A 10,058-nucleotide genomic window follows, 5' to 3' on the forward strand; every position below is an offset into this window, starting at 1 on the left:
TCTTTCACCTTTAGAGTCGTGGATGAAGAATATATGAGCTAGGTAAAGGTAAAAACACCTACTCTCTGCATAGATTTCGCATAGATTTTACTTCACCATGTGAGTAAGGTGACTCAATAATTAATTATGATTTTTTTTTTTTATGTTGTAAACTTTTTTTTTAAAGTTTTTTTTTATCATCTAAACAACGTATAAACATATTTTTAAATTTTTGTATTAATCAATTCACATTGAATTTAAATTAGATTAAATTTGATAAATATTAATTTTAAATTTATAATAATTTACATAAATTTATATTTATATTTTAAATTATTAAATTAATAATTTCTAATTATAAACTTCATAATTTGATTTTGATATCGATCATTGTAACTATAATCTAACTTAAGTCAAAATATTTTTCATAATATAGTCATTAGTCAAACACATATATAATTAATTATACTAAATAATTAAAATATCAGTCTACTTTTTTTGGGTATAAAATATAGTAAGTAATTTTCAATTAAATATTTAGCATGAAAAATAATACTTAATGATAGATTTTGACTTGGTAGTTGGTATTTTTCATATTGACTTCGTTATACACAGTAATTTAAAAATGATATATCCATTATAAGACATTAGTATTTTAAGTATGTTGAACGGACTAAATATTTATTATAATAAATTATATATATATATATATATATAAATAAATACTATATTAAATATATATATAATATTTAAAATTTATATAAATAATTATTTTTAAATATATATATATATTTTATTTTATATTTACAATAATATTGTGACATAAAATTATTTTAATTATTGATAATTTATTAAAATTTAACTTATAGATACATATGATAAATAAAAATTAAATTAGAGATAAAATTTTCAAAAAAAATTGTGAAACTTATTTTAAAATATTAAATTTAAATAATTTTTTTCTAAAAATACCCTGCTTATAAAAAAAAGTATCTAAAAATATCATCACTCAAAATTAAAGTTTGTGTTTAGTATATAGAAGATTATTAAAAATTAAAAATTAAAGTTCATGTTTAATTTATACATAAATTTGGATTAGAATTCAATGAATTTTAAAATATTTTTGTTATAAAATTTTTTTGTGATGTTTAATCAAAACTTTTTTTAATATAAAAAGTCATGTAGTATTTAATTAAAATAATTAGGATATTTTTTGAAGAATTTGTCAAAATTTGGTGATATTTAATTAAGATTTTTTAAAGGTATCTTGGTATTAAAAAAATATAGAGATTTCAATGAATATTTTGAATACTAGATTTTATAAGATTTTTTAATATAATTTAAATATAATTTACTCATCAAACAATTTCATCAAAACTTTCACATGATTTTTTTTGTTTGTATTTTTACTCTTTCTTTCTTACTTCTCTCGCATTCTCTGATTTATCTCTTCTTCTCGTCTCCTGTATTTTTTTTTCTTTCCTTTTGGCTCGTCTTTCTCGCTTTTTCTTTCTCTTTCTTTCTCTCTTTGTTCTTTATCTCTTTTCCCTTTCTCCTTCTCTTTTTATTCATCTCTCTCATTTATCTCTTATTATTATTATTATTATTATTATTATTATTCTTCTCTTATTTTTTTATCCTATTTTTTCATTTATCAGTTGACTATAATTTATCAATATTTATTTTTTAATTGTATATTTGAAATAATTTTTGTATTATTAAATATTATCTATTGTAAAAAATTTTAAATTATTAAAATTTAACTATTTATTTTTAATAAAATTTAATATTAAAATATAAAAATGTTGAAACATATATTAAAAAACTTACAAGTCATTGTAATGACTCTCAAAATGAAAATAAAAATTTAAATTTACCCCATGAATCCTTAAGGAATATGATTGATAAAATATTTAGTATTTTTAAATTACAATTCACAATTTTTAAGTCAGAACTTCTATTTCTATTTAAGACACAAATTGAACTTGTATTAACATGTAACATTACATAACTTTCTTGGTAAAAAAATGTCATTCTAATGATTTTTTAATTGAATACTACCTGTTAATGAAGATCATAATTTTAAGCATATTGTTCAGATTCAAATTCATGAAAGAGAATATGTCAATGCATGCAAGGCTAGTATGACTTTAGATATGTGAAAAAATGTTAGTTAGAAAGACATTAAAGTTAATTATTTGTCAAAAATAAAAATAATTATTTGTCAAAAGATAGAAAAATTATGTTGATTTTACTTTTCTTTATTATTTATATTGTATATTTTTTTTATTAAATCTTGTAGTATTACAAATCTATATTTTATTGTGAAATTCATAAAATTCTTTAAAATCTTATAACATAAATTCATTAACCTAAAAATCATAACATTCATATAAAGTCTTTTAAAATTCATTAAAATTTACAAGACTTTTCATGTCTTTCGAAATCTCAATCCAATACATCTTCTATAATGTATTTTTCATTATTGACTTTGACTAAAATTATTAAAAAATAAAAAATATAAATAAAATTCATTAAATATAAAGTGTGGTCTAAGAAATTAAATGATTTATTTATAATTTTTAACAAATAATAAATTATGAATATAGTTCATTAACTTTTTTTTCATGAAAAAAATTATAAATCTGTGCAGATTACGGTTATTGGGAACAATGCAAAAGGATGAAAAAAAAAAGAGAGAAGTGAATGAACGGATGAAGTGTAGCGCGTAGGTAACGGTAAGGGTAACGGTAACAGTAACAGAAGGACACATAGATAATACGGCGTTAAGAAAACCGTGAAATTGTAACGGCGATACGGGTTACGCAGCTGTGCAGACAGCCTCAGTTGCGTAGTTGTGACAAAACCCGACAAGCCACCTGAAAGAGAGAGAAAGAGTGTAGTCAATAGCAGTCAAAGACACATATACCCCGACACGACACAACACAACAATGACAACATAACACAACACAACTCGCTCTCACTATCGATCAATATAGAGAATTCGAAGTGGAATCATAAACTGCACAAACCAAAAGTTGTCGTGCACTGTCATGGAAGAGGAAGAACCGACGCAGCAACGAGTCACTCACTCGTCGCTCGCGACCGAGTCACTCACTTCTACTCGTTCCGAAACCCTAGCGCTCTGCTCTTCGCTTCCGCGCGACCACTTTGCTCCTACTTGTACGCTGCGTTTCGATCACTGTTCTTTCTTCTCTCTCTTGTTTTGTTGAAACTAGTGAATAATGAATGGTATTGTGTGTTTGATGCCGTAGATATGAAGCAGCAGCAGCAGAGAAGCTATGCTAAGGTTGGTGAAACTGAGAATAAGGTTAGAGCATTTCTGTGTTAAATTGTTATCATTATTATGTTTGATTTTTAATTGAGTCGTGGATTTCGAACCTTGTTTTGTTGTTGTGATTCTTTTGATTCTTCTAGTGTTCTGCTTGGTCTTGTGCCCTTCGATAGGAAACCCTCAATTTCATAAATGGTCCTTAAAGTAAAAACTTAAAGTAAAAAATTGTATAAGTGACCCTTTTAAATATTAGAGATCATAATAAATAGCCATCCAAGTATTGAAAAATCCATCAAATTGGTCCTTAAAGGTTAGTGAAAATATATAAACTCCGTGACTAAAGTCATTGATATTTGATAATCAGACGGATTACTTATATAATTTTATTATATGAGGAACTAAACTCGAGAGAGAATAATACATGAAGGACTAAATTGATGGGTTATTCTACAAGTGTTTCTGAGCCATTATTCTATTGCTGCTTCTTGTTCTTATGAGTTGCTGAAGATATAGGTTTAGGATGCATTTGGCTAATCAATTAAGTGCGTATTAAATAAGCGTTTATTATGTCAGTAGCATGGGCCGAGCCAGAACTTTGTGCTGAGGGGGTCAAGATTTTTTTTTTTAACACTTATATGTAAATACTCTAACATCATAAATAGTTCACTATTATTTTTATTTTTTTTATCTTTCTTTTTATCACATTATATATCAATCCTACATATATTTTTAAATATTTCTATCTTTTTTTTTTTCATAAGTGTAAACTAACATGATAATTTTCATCAATCAACCTATAATATATATTTTTTATTAATTTTGGGGGCCATAAAAATAGTTTTAAAACTCCAGGGTCGCTCCCTCCCTCCACCCGTTATGTAAAAGTTGTTTCTCTATTTGAAGAAGAAAGAGTTCAACTGTCTTCATATAAGATGTAAGTTATTTTAATAAGCTATTAAGGAGAACCTATTGAAATAGACAAGAAACAACTTATAGTGGACGTATCTCATGCTATTTTCACAAGTTCTCTGGAAAATATACTTATATCATAAGATGAGTCTAAATAAGTTGTAAATAAGCTCTTTTAAATGCACCCATAGTGGTTTGTGTCACTGTTTTGAGAACTTGGCATGTTGCAGGGATGTGCAATTTGAAACTCATGAACTCCTTGAAAGTTATATGCCTTTTTGGTCCTTTAAAAATCATTTGTAGAGGCTTAGAAACTTGGGGTTACGTGAAACTTCAAAAGAAAATGAGAAGTAAACTCCAGGTTCTTGGTAATTTGTATTAGAGCCTCCATGAACAAGTGGATGGGAGTTTGATACTTCGATTCATGCTTTCCCTTCATAATTAATTTAAATTTCATTAGAACAAAACATCCATGGTTCTAGGCCGACGGGGTCCCGGGGATCATTAGAAGGGGGTGTGTTAGAGATATGAATCATTCCTCAATTTTCACATAAGAGCTTTTAGGGATAATGAGTCTTTGAAGAGGTCCTGATTTTGTAGTTTGGCTTCCCGTCTTGATTCAGCCCAGATGCATTAATGATGTATCAAGAGTCTTATTTTGGAATGCGTATGATTTTATGAACAATATAGATTATACAATGATGAATGGTGATATGAAACTGCAACCCATAAAACTTTCTTAAATTCGTAGTAATATCTCTCCTAGGTTGGAACTCTAGTTGCATTTATTAATTAGTAATTTGATTGCTTTCTTGCTGAACCACGCAGAACACAACCATGAAATATTTTTGGATTCAAATTAAGCACAAAAAATTTGCATGTTCCATTTATTTGGCTTCTTTAGCACTGAAATGCACCATTTTATGGTTAGGAGTCAGCTTGGCCTCCTGTTGAGGAAACAATTGTAAAAAGGGCAGTTGAGGCACCTAAAAAACAGACAGAAAATAAACTTAAGGTGTCTGTTTGTTCAACTTCATTGTCTGAACTATCACCAACATCTGTATCACAGTCTTTATCATCTGCCCCATGTACAACCATTCCAGAACAGAGACTGTCTTCTCCTAAGGCTAATAGTGTACAAGTGCCAGAAGTAGACGAAAGAACTCCTTGTGGTGGTACAACCTTATCTTCTGTTTCTGTTGCAAGGGAATCTGCATCTGAATCTGATGGATACAACTGGCGGAAGTATGGCCAGAAGCAAGTGAAGAGTCCTATGGGTTCTCGAAGCTATTACAGGTGTACCCATTCAAATTGTTCTGCTAAGAAGATTAAATTTTGTGACCATTCAGGAAATGTGATAGAGATTGTTCATAAAAGTCAACATAGTCATGATCCCCCACATAAAATTGATTTTGCTAAGGAAAGTAAGTTCCTTCCCTCCAGTGAACCTAAAGTAGAAAGCAGTGTTCCAAAGCAGTCAGTCAGAGTTCTGAATGATTCTAATCCATCATCTTCTCCGAAAGAACCACCTTCCAGTGCTGATAAGAATCTAGAAAACTCGTCTAATGGTGAGAATGGTAATGTTATTTTGAAGGAAGAGCATGTTAATGTCACAAAGCCAAAAAGAAGGCAAGTTGCATGTAAATTCATTTTTTTTTTCATAGGAAAATAATTTAAAGAGTAGGCACTTTTTCTCCTGATTGTGTTTTGATATGATGGCCTAATGCTCTTCTCCTTAACATGATAATTAGATTGGACAAAGGTGATTTAGCATGCATGGATTCAGCAGTAAAACCTGGAAAGAAACCAAAGTTTGTTGCACATGTGGCGGATGATGAAGGGATATCAGGTGATGGATATCGATGGCGCAAGTATGGACAAAAATTGGTGAAGGGGAATCCATACATCAGGTGCATGGCTATATATTTCTTGCTTTCTTTTCATAATTTTAAATAATACCCATATTCATAATTCCTTACTTCTGTGGGAGTTGAAGCTGCAATGAAGAATTTTATTAGTATATTTTCTGTTTGATTTGGTTTTGAAACTTAACCTAAATGATGACTATATATATTTTCTTTTTTTGTATTTGGTGGTAAGGATCAAGGACTAGTACATTGAGTGTCAAATCCATTCAAGATATTGTTTTCAAAAAATGTTGCACTTGCTTTTATTTATGTATGCCATTGTTTTGGTGGCTCATGAAATGGAATGCTTATTAATGCTTGTGAATGTTTTGATTCGAGTCAAGGCTTGCATGTCCTCATTTAATATTGATTGACCCATCATTGGCCTATCTTGAAAGTGTATTGTGGAAGGCATAATAAAAGTAAAGAGGGTAAAATAGGAAATGAGGTTTAGAGCAATGTTTTGAATTCTGTTATTCTGAATAACAACATAATGGACATGTGACAGCAAGTGACAGGGAGGGAAGATATGGGAATCAGTGGGGAGCATGAATATGAGGGGGAGGATGGACATGGAGGAGGGTAGGCAATCATTTGGGAATTGATGGGTGGTTGTTGCCCCAGGGCAGAGATTATTTTCTGAGTTTTTCTTTATGATTTATCCCTATTTCACCATGCTGTTATATGCTGAATGAAGGCTGGTTCCTTGATTTCCACCATAATTCTATAATAATTTCAGTTCCTATCAAATGTTCTAAGAAATTATGCATCCTTTATGCAAGTGCGTGTCCATAAAAGTTGGACTAATTGGATCCTCAAGAGAATGCAGATAGACATCACTGTAAATGCCAATGCCATTGCTTTCCATTGCACATCTTCTAGTTACAAAGTAGTAACAAGCTATCAGTAATTGCTATGCCCATTAATTACAAGTTGATGACAGCAGGTTGTGAACTCAGTCAAAAAATAATTTGGTGATGAGTTGAAATCAGGGAGAGTGTGATATTGTGGTGGAAAAATCATAGCTGAGAATCTATTCTGTGATTCTTGGCACTCAGCTTTACAATTAAAGAGTATTTTCATAAAGCTGCTATATTTATTTATTTTTATTTGGTGGGGAGGGGGGAGTAAATGCACAAAATCATTGCGTGACACCACTTCTCGGATCTGTTATTTAAGATTCTGAGTGAAATTATTTTTTAATTGTCTACTATAAAACACTTCATAAATGTATGCACAGGCAAATTTGATAAAACTAAGAAACATTAAGCAGCTTCTCATTAATGGTACTCTTTGAGAGGATATAATTCTTCTTGCAACAGTTGTTTCAGAAGATACTAAGATAGCCAAACAAGCCCCCATGACATTGTAAAATCAATTCTCAAAATAATAACAATTAGCCAAACTATACATTTGTCGTTTACTGTCTTACCATGAGAATACACTCACAGTCACCTGGCTACAGTTTGGTGTGCCATCATCAGCATCAGTAACCAGAAGGTCGAACAACAATTGTTATGAAATTTAGGTTGATTTTATCCAATAAAAAAGGCATTAATGATTTGCTGGAGTCCATATATTAACCAAATTCAAATGTGCGATAGAGCTAGATCTTCAACACCTGAAATAAATTTAAAATACAAGCTGAATATCTCCCAATATGCTGAAACATTTTTACCCGTGAAGAATATTGTCATAACCTTTTTTACCATTCTTGAGATGTTATTTACAGCTCTATTGAGACATGGGCATGATACCAATGTTTTCAAATAACCATTATTGTAACGGAATAGTGGAATGGTCTTTAGCCAAATCGCCATTTTCCATCCATTATTTGATGTTTTATGGCTGCGTCCACCATATTCACCATGGTGCCTGCCATGGCCGTTGCTTTGTAAAGGTTTAGAATGGTCATGACAGATATGGTATTTTCTTTTTTTGACCTTGGCCCAACCTGTTTTAAAGAAAACCCCGAACACTTCTGCCCTGAATGCGAAATGTTGTTGCTTTCAACACTGAGCATTGCTGCTATCTTAGGGTTGTTGTTGCTCTCAACACTGAGCATTGCTGCTATCTTAGGGTTCTCGGAACCTTTGTTCAACTCTGACAACCTGAATTGTGGTGGCCCTCACTCTTGCAAACAACTTTAGAGTGAGGTTCAAAACAGGTTCTTGTTTTCTTTTTAAGTTTTTTTATTCCTTTTCTTTTTACTACTTCTTCCTTATTTGTTCAATGATTCTTCATCTGTTTTGATTCATTTGAGTTCTTGTTCTTCATTTTTTATTCTTCTATTGTTCATCTAATCTTCATCTATTAGGTCCGGTTTGAGTTCCTATTTTGTTCGAACATTGAAGATTATTTTTTGTTCCTTATCTTTTATTCCATTTTGTTATGTTATATATACATATGTATGTATTATCATTTTTTGTCTACTATATGCCACCATGCCGTCTGCCATATGTTTATGGGAGATTTTCGGCTCACCGTATAAACTATTATTTATCAACAACCTTGCATGATACTTACCATGTTAGCAATAACAAGTTGTTCCTCTTCATCAGAGCTTGATCTTCATTCAAGATTTGTATGCCCCTTTATTCTAGTTCTGAATTGTATTTTGCATTTAATATTACAATGCATGAGGATCGATGTGCATTTTTTTAATTAACTTAGAGGAAAATGTTACCTTTTTTTTTTTTTTTTTTCAACACATTCAAACATAAGTAAGTTAATCCAAAAACACGATATATCTATTTCTAGTATACAAAATCAAGGGTTGGTATGTAGCTTAGCATATTTCTCTAGAATTTCCACTAATCACAGAGGATAGAAAGTTGTATTGTTGGTAGTTTGATCCTTTCCTTCTGTATTTTTCTGAGAAAAGGTGCTTTGTATGAGCAAAAAAGGTAGGGGTACAAACATGTCTGTGTTGAAGCAGTTCTCAAAAAGTTTTGAAATAGTTTAAAAGCTCCGTTTGTCTTTAAATGGGATGTTAACTTCCCTTTCTGCTTTCATTTAATCTGGCTATTGAAATCTCTTGGTTGGTTTTATGTTTATCAATGTTATGTGGCTTGAATTTTCAGAAACTACTACAGATGCACTTTTTCTGGATGTCCTGTTCGGAAGCACGTTGAGACTGCTGTGGATAACTCAAAAGCTCCCATGGTAACATACAAGGGATTACATGATCATGATAAGCCTGTGCCAAAGAAACGGCATGGTCCATCAAGTGCTTCGCATGTGGCTGCTGCAGTACCTGCTTCAATGAACAATTTGGAGAGCAGAAAAACTGGCTTGCTACAAAACCAGGAAACTTCTGAATGCTCAGAGGAAACAGAAGGAGAATTAACTGGCGAAGCGTTGGACCTTGGGGGTGAGAAAGCAATTGAGTCAGCTCGAGCTCTTCTAAGCATAGGCTATGAAATTAAACCTTTTTGAATACATCTTTCTAAAATCATGCAGTTGTATCCATATAAATTATTTGGTAGGTCTCATGTAATTTTTATCTTCTCTTTCTTAATTTTTCCCCCATTTAGTCTTTTGGTAGAGCCGTACATGTATATTTTCTTGTGCACGTTCAGCAGCTTGTCTGAAACAGCTTGCTTAGTGGAGCGAATATAGAATTGAGCGGTATCTTTTTCTCACGGAGAGTGAGAATAGGTGAGGATAGCATTCTCATTCAATTGCACTCTTAATACATTGTTTAGTGTAAATAGAAAGGAGGCAGATAATAATGATATAATGGAAATATAGTATTTATGTTGTTTATTTGTGAGGAAAAATAATGAAGGGAAGTTTTTTTTTTTTTTTTTTTTGTGGGAATTGCCGGAATAAAAAAGAAACATTTCTTCAAATCGTTATAAAATAAGAGGGGGGAAAATAAGATAAAAGTTTATCATAAAATAAGAAGGAAATAAATAACTTTGTCAAGAAAATAATAAAATAAAAGGTTTTTTTTAAGTGAAATT

General features: G+C 30.7%; 1 protein-coding gene across 3 annotated transcripts; it reads left to right on the top strand.

Moving 5' to 3' along the window:
- Positions 1-2,801: 2,801 nt before the first annotated feature.
- Positions 2,802-9,858, top strand: LOC109819089 (putative WRKY transcription factor 32). 3 transcript variants are annotated; one of them, XM_020384681.3, is made up of 5 exons: positions 2,802-3,162; positions 3,255-3,289; positions 5,115-5,812; positions 5,935-6,093; positions 9,174-9,858. In XM_020384681.3, the coding sequence occupies exons 1-5, from the start codon at positions 3,033-3,035 to the stop codon at positions 9,526-9,528; spliced, it is 1,377 nt and encodes a 458-aa protein (XP_020240270.2). In that variant the 5' UTR covers positions 2,802-3,032; the 3' UTR covers positions 9,529-9,858. The 3 variants fall into 3 exon arrangements, with proteins under 3 accessions (XP_020240270.2, XP_020240268.2, XP_020240271.2); XM_020384679.3 differs by having other exon boundaries at positions 2,804-3,162; positions 3,255-3,310; XM_020384682.3 differs by having other exon boundaries at positions 2,804-3,162; positions 3,255-3,310; positions 5,253-5,812.
- The last annotated feature ends 200 nt before the right edge of the window (positions 9,859-10,058 follow it).

The sequence above is a fragment of the Cajanus cajan genome, chromosome 2 (genome assembly GCF_000230855.2).
Source record: "Cajanus cajan strain Asha chromosome 2, NIPB_CcT2T_4, whole genome shotgun sequence".
Taxonomy (NCBI): domain Eukaryota; kingdom Viridiplantae; phylum Streptophyta; class Magnoliopsida; order Fabales; family Fabaceae; genus Cajanus; species Cajanus cajan.